At 47.5% G+C, this 16268-nt stretch overlaps 1 protein-coding gene across 1 annotated transcript in view; it reads right to left on the bottom strand.

Moving 5' to 3' along the window:
- LOC145351208 (adenylate cyclase type 8-like) overlaps window positions 1-16268 on the bottom strand; it is a 135895-nt gene that overhangs the window by 19728 nt on the left and 99899 nt on the right. Inside the window, exons 13-16 of the mRNA XM_080200910.1 lie at window positions 14160-14241; window positions 13506-13664; window positions 5863-6009; window positions 2207-2299 (exon numbers count right to left, since the gene is read on the bottom strand). Coding sequence (XP_080057036.1) covers window positions 2207-2299; window positions 5863-6009; window positions 13506-13664; window positions 14160-14241 — 481 coding nt within the window. The remainder of the gene's footprint in view (window positions 1-2206; window positions 2300-5862; window positions 6010-13505; window positions 13665-14159; window positions 14242-16268) is intronic.

The raw sequence follows: 16268 nt of genomic DNA, 5'->3' as shown, positions 1-16268 counted from the left end.
GTCATCACGAGGGAAGAGGTGTTGGGACTTTTAGACAGTATAAAGATGGATAAATCTCCGGGGCCTGATGGCATCTATCCCAGGCTGCTAAGGGAGGTGAGGGATGAAATTGCTGGGCCTCTGACGCAAATCTTTGTCTCTTCTTTGGACACAGGTGAGGTCCCAGAGGATTGGCACATTGCAAATGTAGTACCGTTGTTTAAGAAGGGTCAGAGGGATAACCCAGGGAATTATAGGCCGGTGAGCTTGACTTCAGTTATAGGCAAGCTAATGGAGAGGATCCTCAAGGATAGGATGTATGAACATCTGGAGCGCTGCAATCTGATCAGGGATACGCAGCATGGCTTCGTTACAGGGAGGTCGTGCCTTACGAATCTATTGGAATTTTTTGAAGAGGTGACAAAAACGGTTGACGAAGGACAAGCCGTTGATGTCGTCTATATGGATTTCAGTAAGGCGTTTGACAAGGTCCCTCATGGTAGGCTGATAGAAAAGGTGAAGGCTCATGGGATACAAGGCCAGGTATGTAGATGGGTGGAGAACTGGCTTGGGAGGAGGAGACAGCGAGTAGTAGTGGAAGGCTCCTTTTCCAATTGGAGGCCTGTCACCAGTGGTGTGCCGCAGGGCTCGGTACTTGGACCTCTTCTATTTGTGGTATATATTAATGACTTGGAAGAGGGGGTAGGTGGTGTGATCAGCAAATTTGCTGATGACACTAAGATGGTTGGATTGGCAGGTACTGAGGAGCAGTGCCTGGCAATGCAACAGGACATAGACAGGCTGGTAGATTGGGCAGATAGATGGCAAATGGAATTTAATCCGGAGAAATGCGAGGTGATGCATTTTGGCCGGAATAATGTGGAGGGGAGTTATACGATAAAAGGTAGAACTATCCGGAGTATAGATACGCAGAGAGACCTGGGGGTGCAAGTGCACAAGTCCCTGAAGGTGTCGGTGCAGGTGCAGAATGTGATGAGGAAAGCGTATGGTATGTTAGCCTTCATAGGAAGAGGTATAGAATATAAGAGTAGGAGTCTGATGTTGCAGTTGTATAGAACGTTGGTTAGGCCTCACTTGGAGTACTGCGTCCAGTTCTGGTCGCCGTACTACCGGAAGGATGTAGAGATCCTGGAGAGAGTACAGAGGAGATTTACCAGGATGTTGCCTGGTATGGAAGGGCTGTCTTACGAGGAAAGATTGAATGAACTTGGGCTGTTTTCCCTTGAGAGACGTCGGCTGAGGGGGGATCTAATAGAGGTTTATAAGATTATGAAGGGGATAGATAGAGTAAATGGTGGTAAGCTTTTTCCGCTATTAGAAATGGATAGAACGAGGGGTCACGGGCTTAGGGTGAGGGGGGCTAGGTATAAGACAAATATTAGAGGGCAGTTTTTCACACAAAGGGTAGTGGGGGTGTGGAATGCACTGCCGAGTAAGGTGGTGGAAGCAGGCACGCTAGGGTTGTTTAAGAGTCACTTAGACAGCCATATGAGCGGGCTACATATAGGGGGTATAGTAGGCCTTACTAAACATTGTAGGCTTGGGAATACGTTTTGCCTCAGGGATGTTAGTCTTTGCCTGTTTAATAATGAATTTTTTTGTCTCCACAGGCATTTAAGTCCAGCAAGGGGCATGCATGCGGCAGGTTGTAGTGGGCTGCTCTTGGACGTTGCTTCGGGAGTTGCCTATTGCTTCATGTCGTTAGTGTGCTTAAACTGGACCGTCTTGAGGGCAACATGACAGCTCAGAGACTATCTCTGTTACTGTGCGGACACATGGATTTGGGCCTGTGTCTGTGGGAGTTTGCACGTTCTCCCCGTGGTTGCGTGGGTTTCCTCCGGGTGCTCCGGTTTCCTCCCACATCCCAAAGATGTGCTTTTAGGCTGATTGATTGGGTACTAAATTGTCCCTAAATTGGACCTCCCTGATCCTGGCACGTTAGGTGTAGACTAAAATCATGAATAGGTCACTGAGATAGGGGGACGGCGGCGCGGGCTCGTTGGGCCGAAGGGCCTGTTTCCCGTGCTGTGTTGTTCTTTGTTGTTCTTTGTTCTTTGTAAGTATTATTCTCTGGGATTACAAAGTGCCGGAATGCAAGTCGGGGCAAATGTGCTACGAAACAGTGACTACAAGGAATGTGTTATCTCAAATATGTACCTTACCAGACAAACGCTATCAAAGATCTAACATGTAAGGGCAGATATACCTGATGGCCTGAAGTCAGTCCAGATACTGCCATGTATGTACTCCCAATGGTCTTGATCTTTTCAATATTTTCAAAGCGTGCATCACCCAACAGCTAAACAAAGAGACGAGGAAAGGAGAATCGATTTAGCTTCACTTGAGTGCAATATCTTGTTTCGAAAGCAGCCTTAACTTAGAGGAACATTCTCAGTGATGTTTACAGAGACATGAGGTGATTCTCCGATCTCTCCATAGCGGATCGCCTCAGTCCCGGAGGATAGTGTACTGGCCTAAAACTCCATTTCATCCCTAGCCCTGAACAGTCTGCAATTCTCCCAGACCCTCCCTAACGGCCTGAGGCAGCTCACACCCAACAAGGGCACAAGGCCAATTTAAACCCTTTCAAATCCCAGCGCACGGAACTCACCAGCCTCTGGGCCACTAGCGGAGACCTGGGACAATGGACACGCCAGGGACTTGGAGGCCGCTGAAGCTCCCGGGTGGTCAGGGACAGGGCTGGGCAGTGCCCATCGGACAGCCTGGCCAACCCAGTGGTGCCAGCGGCAGTGCCAAGGGTGTGGGGCCTGAGTGAGGGCCATAACGGGGAGGTTATTGGGGGTGGATCATAAAGACAGTCTTGATGGGCGTCAGACAGGGCAACCAATTAGGAGGGCCCCAGTGCTGATGTCCCGCGATGAGGAGCAGGTGGGGAACATGCCACCGGTGGGGAATTGTTGGGGGGGCTGTCCCAACATCCACGGGGGAAGGGAGGGGGATCTCCCAGTGCACTCTGAAATCGGAGCAGCCGTACGGAACAGTGCCCAAGCACTCTGAAATCAGGCTCACCAGCGGACCATGTTTAGGTCCTGCCCCCAGTACTGGCGAAAACCTCCCTACTCTCCAAAGAAGTGTGGGAGGATGGTGGTGTGGAGCTGCCCTGAGAGACCAGCACCAATCACTCCACTCTTCTCACCATTATGACAGCTTTTTGGGAGAATTCTGTCCATGGAAGGAGATGTGGACATTGAGGAAAGTTTGAAACAAACAAAGGGAGGAACACAGCACAGTGCAGAATGAGGGGCTAAAGGTCGTGGTTATCAACGGTGGAGCAAAAGAAAGGTCAACATGTGAAATTTGAAGCAATCCAGAGAACCTGAGACAGCGGTGACACAGACTGAGAGAGGGAAGGCCAATGGTGAATAAGAATGTTAAAATGTTAAATTGTACATTTTAATTGCGGCCAGAATGGATGTCAGTGAGGGTAATGGGCAAAAGGACATAGTGAGAATCAGTTAGGGCTGTAAGCGGGCCTGTTCAACATAACCATTATTATACATTATTCACTCTAATCACTTGCAATGGGACTCACACTGACAGGAGTTACATATATTCACGGGGTGGGGTCTTCCAGGCCCCTCCCCCAATATGTTTTCTGGAGACGTAGGTGGTTCACCATTGGCCGCTAACGGGATCTTCCAGTCCCGCCGATGTCTGTGGCATTTTGCAAGGTTTGCCTGACCTGTCACCCCTAGGCAGAACCCACCATGGGGAGATTGCCTTTAGTGGGTTCTGGAGAACCCACCAATGGGAAAGGTGGAAAATCACAGCCCATAGTCAGAGTCCTGTCCTCTCGAAAACCACCAGCACCGCCACCAGGGTCCTGTTCTAGAACCACGACCTCCCCACCCACAGCGATCAGGGTCCTGTTCTAGAACCCACCCACCCACCCCCCACCCCCACCCCCCCACCCCCCACACACACACACAAACACACACACACACACACAAACACAATCAGGGTCCTGTTCTAGAACCCCTTCCATCCTCCACACTCAGTCTGAGTGCTGTTCTAGAAAATCACCACCACCCCCACTGCCAAGGGTTCTGTTCTAGAAACTGTCCCCTCTACCCCACAATCAGGGTCATGTTGTAGAAAACCACCCCCACCCCCTCTCCAATACCAGGGTCCTGTTCTGGAACCCCTCTGTCTTCCACACTCAGTCAGAGTGCTGTTCTAGAAAATCATCACCACCCCCATTGTCAGGGTCATGTTCTAAATCACTCCTCCTCCGCACCCAGTCAGTGACCTGTTCTAAAAATCCCCCCAGACTCAGGGCCTGTCTTCCAGAAACAGAAACAATGAGTCCAAGGTTTGAACCTTCTTAAATGGAACTGAAGTGTGGGGTACACCTGCTCCCTGCTGCTTTCCCCCTTGCAACAACTTAGAAATCAGGCTTAAAAACTGCCTTTCTTCACTTTAAGTTAAAGTTTTAGGGATAACTCTTCCATGTAGCATTGTGCATCACAATGTCTCAACCAGAGACCACTTACCAACCAATGAGCACCACTAGTCTTGCCATATAATTGACGCTTTATTTTAAATTTGGTATTCATGCATGTTTCTGATGAGTGCAAAGTGAAAAACTTTGACAGCACATCTCTTATTGCAACAATACATGATGTAACCGAATTATTGTGTTGATCAGTCCTGAACAGACTGTAAAAGTAATGAATCTCAGTTGAATTATAGTTAATGAATCAATGTTGTCATTAATCGCATTAGAAAGAGAGTTTTTATTAAGTGTGAGTGTATAATCACCGTACGGTGACAGTCTCCCTCTCTCAGTAAAGTGAAGTCTCAGCTCCTTCTGCTCTAAGACAATCTTTCTCTTCAGGTCTACAGGAGAGTAAATATCAAGTCTGAACATTTTGCTCAGAATCAGATTAAGGGACAAAGTAAAACAATCGGATCAAAGTCCAGCCTCAGGTAAAATAGTCATCAGGAGAAAGTTAAACACGAGAGTCAAACAAATTTACATTGCAACAGCTAAAGCCAACCACGGAATCTACATTAACCGGACTCTGAGCTGCTGTGAAGCTTGAACAGGATAAAGTTTCCTGCCTCACCATTAAACCGTGTCACCCTCCGCAAACCGGTTCAAGACCAAGAGAAGAGACATGAGAGGCAAGTCCCAAGAGCCTGACCCATGGCAATGTGGAAATGATGGGCCTGGCCTTGGAAAGCATCAGCATGTGTAGGAACTCTGAGGAGGAAAGGGGAACTGGAGGTGGGTGTTTACTTTGCAAGGACAGAAAGAGTCAGGATATCTTTTGGGGAGAGAGAGATTCTTGTGGCAGATTTGAATGGGAGAGGGGCTAGTACCTCAGGTAAGGAAGACATTCACTATCTCAGTTAACATGGGGGCCAGCGAGGGAAGGTGTGTGCCTCGCGGTTTATGGGAGTAAGATCAAGGAAGCAGGAGGTGAAAGGACACGAGAGGCCAGAAGCTGGTTCGAGCTGTGGGTTCAGGGATAGGCTGGTGAAGCAGCAGAAAACCATCTCAGCAACGCAATGGGTGGACTAGCCAAGATCACAGTTCCTCAAGCAGTTGAGGAAAAACAAAGTACCATCACCTTCTTAAGGGTAATTAAAATTGGGCAATAATTGCTGGCCTGGCCAATGATGCCCAAGTCCAAATGCAAAAATAAAACAGTCCAAATACCTTGAATGTAGTGAATGTTAACATAAAGACCATGATGCTATGTGGAGACTGCAGGGAGAGTAATTATTCACCGAGTTATTCCAGAGATTTCCAGAGAAACAGATACAGCACAGAGCCTTTAAACACTGTCTGTCTACACTGTCCGAGCAACACTTCATATTCAAGCAAGGACTTACATCATCAAAGTCAGCAATGATCTCATTCAGCAGCTGTAGGCACTCGATTCCCTGCTGATTTCCCTCAGCCTGTGAGTAAAACGCAGTAAATTCTGGGATTGAAGCAAACAGCACTCCGACATTCTCATGTGATTCGCAGAACAGCTCCTAAAAACAGCACAAAGAGACAGAATGTCGGATCAAATAATCAACAACAGCATGATCTGAATGGTCAGAGATTCATTAAAGTTCATCTGCTTCATATTAAAACACAACAGGGTAGTAATTAACAGATAGTGAGGTTAATATTAACGTACAGCGAGATCCTCATACACCAGTCACTGACGGTAAGCGTGCAGGTTCAGCAGGCGGTAAAGAAGGTAAATGGTGTGTTGGCCTTCATAGCGAGAGGTTTTGAGTACAGGAGCAGGGATGTGTTGCTGCAATTATACAGGGTTCTTGGTGAGACCACACCGAGAGTATTGTGAGCAGTTTTGGTCTCCTTATCCAAGGTAGGATGATCTTGCTCTCGAGGGAGTGCAGTGAAGGTTTACCAGGCTGATTCCAGGGATGGTGGGAATGATGAATGAGGAGAGATTGATTAAGTTAGGATTGTTTTCGCTGGACCTTAAAGAATGAGGAGGAATCTCATTGAAACTTATAAAATTCCAATAGGTCCAGACAGGGTAGATGCAGGGAGGATATTCCCGATGGTGGGGGAGTCCAGAACCAGGGGTCACAGTCTGAGGATTCAGGGTAGATCATTTAGGACGGAGATGAGGAGACATTTCTTCACCCAGAGAGTGGTGAGCCTGTGGAATTCATTCCCACAGGAAGCAGTTGAAACCAAAATATTGTGGCTGGAATTCTCCCAAAAAAATTCTGAGTGTTGAATTTGCGTGAAAACTGAAGTAATTCACGCGTTTTTCCAGCAGGAATTTGAAAATGTATCTCCCACACTCTGTGCACTGCAGAGTCCACTAGCGGGTTTAATCCTGCTGGAGAGGCCGGCAGAGCTGAGTGGGCCATTGCGCATGCGCCGATCTGTCAGCGCCGAGATTGATGCGTGCGCAGTGACCCCTGTCTGCCAGACTCCCCCCATGACCCTCACAACGCCAGCCCTCACCCCCCACCCCCAATGGCGTGATCACTGGCACCCCCCCCCCATGCATTCCTAGGTCCAGTCTCGACTGCACCTCTCCCCTTCACACCCCAATCTCCCACCACCATTCCACCGCTGATCTCCAACCGTGCCCCCCCCCCCCACCAGCTGACAGTCCTGAACCCACCACTCTCCTGCAATCCCAGATCGCCCCCCCCCCCCCCCCCCACCCAACACTGCCAACCCCCCACTTCCACCCCAACTCCCAGAGCCTGGAGGAGAGGTTAGCGGACCCGGAGATTTCGATCCGGGGACCATGAGTTACATTGAAATGTCACTGAAAACCTTATTTAAATAAAGTATGCAGCTCTGTACTGGATATCAGGGGCTGGGAGTTGCGCTGGGGGCTGAATGTCCGGCACAGAGCACACTAATCCGACACTAAAATAATTAGAACAGCGAGCGGGGAGGATCACCTTGAGGAGCAGTGAGATATCGCACCTGGGCTGAACGGGGAACAGGTTTTTGAGTTGAATAATCAACCATGATCGGAATGAATGGTGGAGCAGGATACAACAACTGAGCATTTGGAAAGTGGTGACAGGATCAGTTCAAGTCAGCATGGATTCACTAAAGGGAAATCGTGCTTGATAAATCTTCTGGAATTTTTTGAGGGTTACCGGTGGAGTGGACAGGGATGAACTGATCTTTCATAAGGCTCTTGACAAGCACCCGCACAAGAGGTTAGTGAGTAAAATAAGAGCTCATGGTATTGGGGGTAATGTATTGATGTGAATAGAGAACTGGTTGGCAGACAGGGAGCAGAAAGTGGGAATAAACATGTCCTTTTCAGAGTGGAAGTGACCAGTGGGGTACCACAGGGTTCACTGCTGGAACCCCAGTTGTTCACAATGTACATTCATAATTTGAACAAAGGAATTGAATGCAATATCTCCAAATTTGCAGACAACACTAAGCTTGGTGGCAGTGTGTGCTGAGAGGAGGATGCTAAGATGCTGCAGGGTGACATGGACAGGCTGGCTGAGCGGGCAAATAGTAGGTAAATACAGTATGATGTGGATAAATGTGAAGCTTTTCACTTTGATGGCAAAAACAGGAAGCAAGGTTACTGGCTGAATGGTGGCAGTTAAAGAAAAGGAGAAGTGCAACGTGACCTGGTGTCATGGTGAAACAGTCGCTGAAGGTTGGCACATAGGTACAGCAGGCGGTGAGGAAAGCTAAAGGCATGCTGGCCTTCATAGCAAGAGGATTTGAGTATATGAGTAAGGATGCCTTTCTGCCTCGGTGAGGCCAGACCTTGAGTATTGTGTGCAGTTTTGGTCTCCTGGTCTGAGGAAGGATATTCTTGGTATTGAGTGAGTCCGGCGAAGGCTCACCAGACTGATTCCTGGAATGGCAGGACTGACATATGAAGAGAGATTGGATCCATTGGGCTTGTACTCACTGGAATTTAGAAGAATGAGAGAGGGTCTTGTACAAACATAAAAATCCTGATGGGACTGGACAGGCTGGATGTGGGAAGAACATTCCCGATGTTGGGAAAGTCCAAAACTAGGGGTCACAATCTAAGAATAAGGGGTAAGCCATTCAGGACTGAGATGGGGAAGAACTCCTTCACCCAGAGAGTTGTGAACCTGTGGAATTCTTTCCCACAGAAAGCTGTTGGAGCCGGTTTGTTAGAAATGTTCAAGAGGGAGCTGGACACGGCCCTTGTGGCTAAAGGGATCAAGGGGGATGGAGAGAAAGTGGGAGTGGGACACTGACAGTACATGATTTTTTCACTCAGAGGGTGGTGAGTGAGTGAAATCGGCTGCCGTCGGTGGTGGTAGAGGCAAACTCGCTGGGGTCTTTTAAGAGACTTCTGGATGAGTACATGGGATTTAATGGGATTGAGGGTTATAGACAGGCCTGGTAGGTAGGGATATGATTGGCGCAACTTGTGGGCCGAAGGGCCTGTTTGTGCCGTAGTGTTCTATGTTCTATGTTCTATGATCAACCATGGTCACATTGAATGGTAGTGTAGGCTCGAAGGGCCACTCCTGCACCTATTTTCTGTCTTTCTATGGCCTATTCCTGCTCCTATCTTCGATGTTTGTATGTATGACTCCTCAGGTTGTACCCTGAAATGAAATTTCAAAAAAATATTGCAAAGTGAACAGTGAGGTTCCTGAAGCAGCGCTGGAGACTCCAGCAGTTAAAGTAAGGCTGCCTAAACCACCCCGAGTTACAGTTTACACAGCTTCATTATCAGTTCAACTGGCTTGTTTACAAGCTCAATTAACATTAATATTAATTAATAAAAACCTTATTTAGCTAATCTTTCTCTACACCTTTGACATGACTGTAACGCTACATTCTGCAGCTTCTCCTTTCCTTCTCCCCTCTGTACACTATGAATGGTATGCTTTGTCTGTATAGCACACAAGAAACAATGCTTTTCGCTGTGGTGGGTGGGAGTTTGGGAGGGTGGAAGGTGGGTGGAAGGGTGGGGAGAGGGTTGGGGGTGGATGTTTGGTGGGTGGGAGTGTGGAGGGAGGGAGGGTAGGTGGGAGGATGTTTGGTTGGGTGGGAGTTTGGGGGAATGGTGCACTCGCCCCTGGTCATATTTGATGTATTCCTCTCTGCCAAAAAGATACCATTAAATCCAGACCCTGGTTATTTCAAAAAGTAACTGCTGGAAGTGGACAAATCACTTTATAGGAACATGGGCTGCTTGGTTATTGATGAGGGAATAAATTGTGAAGATTCAAACCACAAACTTCCAATCCTCCACGGACAGGGGAGAGACGCTGGAGAACATCCAAAGATGTGTGGGTTACGTTGATTGGCCATGCCATAGAATTGCCTGTTAGTGTCCTGAGATGTGTAGGTTAGAGGGATTAGTGGATAAAATATGTAGGGATATAGGGGTAGGGCCTGCGTGGGATTGTTTTCGGTGCAGACTCGATGGGCCAAAGGGCCTCTTTCTGCACTGTAGGGTTCTATGACTGATGGATTGTTAATGTCACTCCTTCCTTCAATAAGCAAAGCAGGATAAACACAATAATCCTTCGTGAGTCAACCCAGTGGATAGCCCTGAGACCAAACATCCCGAGGCCTTGTTCACCGTGACCGGGGACTTCAATCAGGCCAAACTCAAGTGCATACTTCCAAGTTACCACCAACACGCCTCCTGCTCCACCAGAGGCCCCTAGACCACTGCTACACAAATATCAAACATGCCTACTGCTCTATCGCCCACCCACACTTTGGTAAATCAGATCACAGGCTGTGCTCCTGCTTCCGGCTTACAAACAAAACCTGAAGGGGGAGAAAGGCGTGCAATGTTGGCCTGAGGAATCGGGTGATCTCCTACGGGACTGCTTGGAGTCAGTGGACCGGTCAGTATTTAAAAACTCTGCGTCCAGCCTGAACGGGTACACCATTACAGTAACTGAGTTCATTAGTAAGCATGTAGAAGATTGTGTGCCAAAGGAGCAAATCCAAATGTTCCCCAACCGGAAACCATGGATGAACAGGGATATCCACTGCTTGCTGAAGTCCAGGTCTGAGGTGACCTTGACCTGTACAAGAAATCCAGATAGGATCTAAGGAGATCCATAAAAGATACCACAACACAGGATTGGACAGGCTAGAGTCCCAGGCTAGCCACACCGACCTGATAAAGAAGCAGCACTCTGAAAGCTCGTAATACCAAATAAACCAGTTGGACTTTAACCTGGTGTTGTGGGACTACTTACAGTGCCCAGCTTTTTGTGATTCATGCACAAGGTTGCCCAGGTCCCTCTGCACAGCAGCACGCTGGAATTTTTACCATTTAAATAATAGCCCATTTTGCTGCTTTTCTTACCAAAATGGGTGACCTCACACTTACCCCGAAAAGAATATACGAGCTTCTTGTCTTTATAAATATGAATACAAAAGCAAGAAAGTTCTGTTAAACCTTTATAAAATACCAGTTAGGCCTCAGCTGGAATTTTACTATCCTGTCTCCCACAGCAATCAGAGTGGGTGAGTGATGGACCATAGAAAGGTCCATTGGTCCCAGGCTGGATCTTATGATTACGGATGAGCAAGGCTGTAAAATCCTACCCATTGTGTCGAATTCTGGTGGAGATTTATTGGAATAGTTTCAGGGATGAGGGATGACAGGAATGTCAAGAGCTCGGACAAACTAGGATAATAAAAACAGAAAATGCTGGAAAAGTTCAGCAGGTCTGGCTGCATCTGTACAGAGAGAAACAGAGTTGATGTTTTGAGTCTGTGTGATTCTTCTATAGAACTGAGAGAGGGAGAAATGTAATGGGTTTTATACTGTTAAAGAGAGGGGGGGTGAAGCAGGTGGAGTAAAATAGGTCAGGAATCAATGAGGACTGGGTAGAGATTAGAAAATAGGTGCCATGGGCACACGACACAGGAGAGTTAATGATAGTGTTAAAGACTAAAGAAGCTGCTAATAGTGGCATAAAGATAAAATAGCAAATGTGTTACAGACTAAAAATGGTGCGTACACTTTGAAAGCAAATCTTCAGAACAAGTGACAAGTTGTTGGGGCAAAACACCACATTTAAAAGGGATTAAGACGGAGTTCAGAGTTCATATGCCAAATCGGAAGATGAGGTGTGGTTCTTTCAGTTTGCGTTGGGCTTAACTGGAACATTCCAGCAGGTTAAGGATAGACGTGTGGACAAGAAGATGAATCGGAATGACAAAATTCAGCAAGGCAGGGGAATATGTATGAATTAAGCAGCGTGGATGGTCCTCTGAAGGCTGGAAGGGTGAAACGTGAGGACAAGGAAGACCTTAAGCATCCAATGAGAAGAGGATGTGCTTAGGGCAGATTGGTAGGACATCGTTGGGCATCCTGTTAACAACAGCTGGGGAGGCTGCGTGGAATGCTGGAGGAACCGTGTAGAGAACTCTCAGTTCAGGAAAATAGACACCATGTCAGAAGTGGCATGACATCTGTACCTGTCCTGGGAGTGTTTGATGGGGGACAGTGTAGAGGGAGCTTTACTCTGTATCTGACCCCTTGCTGTACCTGCCCTGGGAGTGTTTGATGGGGGACAGTGTAGAGGGAGCTTTATTCTGTATCTAACCCTGTGGTGTATCTGTCCTGGGAGTGTTTGATGGGGGGATAGGGTAGAGGGAGCTTTACTCTGTATCTAACCCCGTGCTGTACCTGTCCTCGGAGTGTTTGATGGGGGACAGTGTAGAGGGAGCTTTACTCTGTATCTAACCCCGTGCTGTACCTGTCCTGGGAGTGTTTGATGGGGGACAGTGTAGAGGGAGCTTTTCTCTGTATCTAACCCCGTGCTGTACCTGTCCTGGGAGTGTTTGATGGGGACAGTGCAGAGGGAGCTTTACTCTGTATCTAACCTTGTGCTGTACCTGTGCTGGGAGTGTTTGATGGGGGGACAGTGTAGAGGGAGCTTTACTCTGTATCTAACCCCGTGCTGTACCTGTCCTGGGAGTGTTTGATGGGGGGACAGTGTAGAGGGAGCTTTACTCTGTATCTAACCCTGTGCTGTCCCTGTCCTGGGAGTGTTTGATGGGGGGGACAGTGTAGAGGGAGCTTTACTCTGTATCTAACCCTGTGCTGTACCTGTCCTGGGAGTGTTTCATGGGGGACAGTGTAGAGGGAGCTTTACTCTGTATCTAACCCTGTGGTGTATCTGTCCTGGGAGTGTTTGATGGGGACAGTGTAGAGGGAGCCTTACTCTGTATCTAACCCTGTGCTGTACCTGTCCTGGGAGTGTTTGATGGGGGACAGTGTAGAGGGAGCTTTACTCTGTATCTAACCCCGTGCTGTACCTGTCCTCGGAGTGTTTGATGGGGACAGTGCAGAGGGAGCTTTACTCTGTATCTAACCCCGTGCTGTACCTGTCCTGGGAGTGTTTGACGGGGGGACAGTGTAGAGGGAGCTTTACTCTGTATCTAACCCTGTGGTGTATCTGTCCTGGGAGTGTTTGATGGGGACAGTGTAGAGGGAGCTTTACTCTGTATCTAACCCCGTGCTGTGCCTGTCCTGGGAGTGTTTGATGGGGACAGTGCAGGGGGAGCTTTACTCTGTATCTAACCCCGTGCTGTACCTGTCCTGGGAGTGTTTGATGGGGGGACAGTGTAGAGGGAGCTTTACTCTGTATCTAACCCCGTGCTGTACCTGTCCTGGGAGTGTTTGATGGGGGGACAGTGTAGAGGGAGCTTTACTCTGTATCTAACCCCGTGCTGTAGCTGTCCTGGGAGTGTTTGATGGGGGGACAGTGTAGAGGGAGCTTTACTCTGTATCTAACCCCGTGCTGTACCTGTCCTGGGAGTGTTTGATGGGGGGACAGTGTAGAGGGAGCTTTACTCTGTATCTAACCCTGTGCTGTACCTGTCCTGGGAGTGTTTGATGGGGGACAGTGTAGAGGGAGCTTTACTCTGTATCTAACCCCGTGCTGTACCTGTCCTGGGAATGTGGAAGTGTGCCGTGTGTATCAGGGATTAAGAGTTTAGGCTGATACTTGCTGCTGACTTTATACTGGGAGTATTTTCATACATCATCATCTGGGTCTTTTTCAAGGAAATGCTGTGCGACGTGACTGGGCAGCATGTTGTTCAGTAGATTCTCATTGTGTTTTCGTAGATCTGCCATCTCATCCATTTCCTGCCTGGCCAATAGTCTCCACAGGAAGTCCAACCGGGCCGTCACCTCAATCTGTCATCCACAAAAGAGAAACAGCTTCATTAGAAAGAAATTCAATGTTAGTAAATCTCCAGATTGAAAATGCCTGAAGTGCTGGTAATGGGGAACTTCAAATATCCTGAATTTGGAAATCAGTTCCCTCACAAGGGAACTTTCTAGATCGATCTGTTCCCAGCCAAGACGGAAATCAGGCTGGATCTTGTTCTGGGGATTGAATTGGATCATTTTCCAGTAGGTTAGCAATCAGAAAATATCAACAGGAATAGAAGAAGTTAGAAATAAGAACAGGAATCGGTCACTCAGACACTTGAGTCTGTTCAACACTTAATGTGACTGTGACTAATACACAATCTCAGCTCCCTTTTCTCACCACTTCCCCAAACATTTTGATTCCCTGACGGACTAAAAATCTCTCTCAGCCTTACATATATTGTAGACCCTCACCTGACCCTCAGCCCCTACAGATACAGAGAATGCTGGGAGCAGTCAGGAGGTTTTCAGCCTTACCTGTCGACCTTGGTAAAAGACCGTCACCACAAACATGAACATCAGCATAAAGGTGATTCCTCGCTGCCAATCATAGTAGGCACTGAAAGCAGAGAGAAAGACAATAGTAAATTAGACACTTAATCCCAGTCATAAGCACAAGATTATGAGGGGCATGGACAGGATGGATAGGGAGCAGCTGCTCCCCTTAGTTGAAGGGTCAGTTACGAGGGACACAAGTTAAAAATGAGCAGAGGGAGGTTTAGGGGGAATTTGAGAAAAACCTTTTTTCTCAGAGGGTGATGACGGTCGAGAGTGCGCTGCCTGGGAGGGTGGTGGAGGCAGGATTCCTCACACCCTGCCTCACATTCTGCCATCACACAGGCAGAACATTCCAGACCCTGGATCACTCACTGGGTGAAAATGGTTTCTCTCACATCCTGTTTGTTTCTTCAGCAAATCACCTTAAATCTGTGCCCTCTTGTTCTTGTACGAGCAGGAACAGTTTCTCCCAATTTACTCTGTCCAGCCCCTCATGAATTTGAGCATCGCTATCAAACCTCCACTCAGCCTTCCTCTCTCGATGGAGAACAGTCCCAACCTCTCCAATCTTTCCTCGTAACTGAGGTTTCTCATTCCTGGATTCATTCTTGTAAACCTTTTCTGTGCTCTCTCCAACACATTCACATCCTTCCTACAGCGCAGCACCCAGAACTGTATATAATATTCCACCTGAGGTCTAACTAGTGTCTTGTGTAAGTTCAGAATAACCTCCTTGCTCCTGCACTCTGTGCCCTTATTAATAAAGCCAGAATACTATGTACTTTATTAATTGCTCTCTCTACTGTCCTGCAACCTGCAATGATCTCTGCACCCAGATATTTCTGCTCCTGCACCCTTAAGACTTTTAACCCTGATTTTATATTGTTTCTTCCTGTTCTTCCAACCAAAATGCATCACTTCACATTTCTCTGCATTGAACTTCATCTGCCACTCCACCAACTTGTCTGTGTGTGGCACAATGCTTAGCACTGCTGCCTCACAGCACCAGGGTCCAGGGTTTGATTCCCAGCTCAGGTCACTGTCGGTACCGAGTCTGCACATTCTCTTGTGTCTGCTTGGGTTTCCTCCGGGTGCTCTGGTTTCCACCCACAGTCCAAAGATGTGCTGGTTAGGTGAACAGGCCATGCTAAATTCTCCCTCAGTGTATTCGAACAGGTGCCGGAATGTGGCAACTGGGGGATTTTCACAATAACTTCTTTACAGTGTAAATGTAAGTCTACTTGTGACTAATAAAAAAATCTTATGTCTTTTTGAAGTTCTACACCGTCTGCTTCACAGTTTATAATATCTCCAAGGTTGTGACAAGCTGCAAACTTTGAAATTGTCCCTTGCACACCGAAATCTAGATGATGAATATATATCAGGGAAGGCAAGGGTCCCAAAACTGACCCCTGGGGAACTCCACGACAAACCTTCCTCCAGCCTGAAAAATATCCGTTGTCCATTACTCACTTTCCTATAATTTCCGATTATTCAACTGATTTGAAGTCCAAGGGTGCAGTTTTACCACCTGCTGTTGCCACATTTCCACTGCAGTGAAGACAGAGAGGATCTCATTCACTGGGATGGGAAAATGCTGCTGGTTTGAATGGTCAGAAGATTCTGGTCCACAGTGCCACTGTCATTTTTATTCCATAAGCTATCATTTTTCCCACAAATCTGTTGTGTGGCGCTGTCTCGAATAACTTTTGAACATCCATGTACGTCACAACTACAGCATTACCCTCATCAACCCTCTCTGTTACTTCCTCAAATAACTCTAGCAAGATGATGAAGCATGGTTTTCCCTTTAGAAATCCATGCGGGTTCTTTGTAATTAAAACGTTTGTTTCAATGTGACTACTAATTCTATCCCAAAAAATTGTTGCTAGAAAGTTTCACCCCCATTGATGTTAAACTGACAAGTCAGTAATTGCTGGAACATAAGAACATAAGAAATAGGAGCAGGAGTAGGCCATCTAGCCCTTCGAGCCTGCCCCGCCATTCAATAAGATCATGGCTGATCTGTCGTGGCTCAGTTCCACTTTCCCGCTTTCTCCCCATAACCCTTAATTCCCCTGTCTATCA

The sequence above is a fragment of the Carcharhinus amblyrhynchos genome, chromosome 12, assembly GCF_965287045.1.
Source record: "Carcharhinus amblyrhynchos chromosome 12, sCarAmb.v2.hapA, whole genome shotgun sequence".
Classification (NCBI taxonomy): Eukaryota; Metazoa; Chordata; class Chondrichthyes; order Carcharhiniformes; family Carcharhinidae; genus Carcharhinus; species Carcharhinus amblyrhynchos.
Note: the sequence above shows the minus strand (reverse complement) of the source record. Positions and strands in the feature narration are given on the sequence as shown.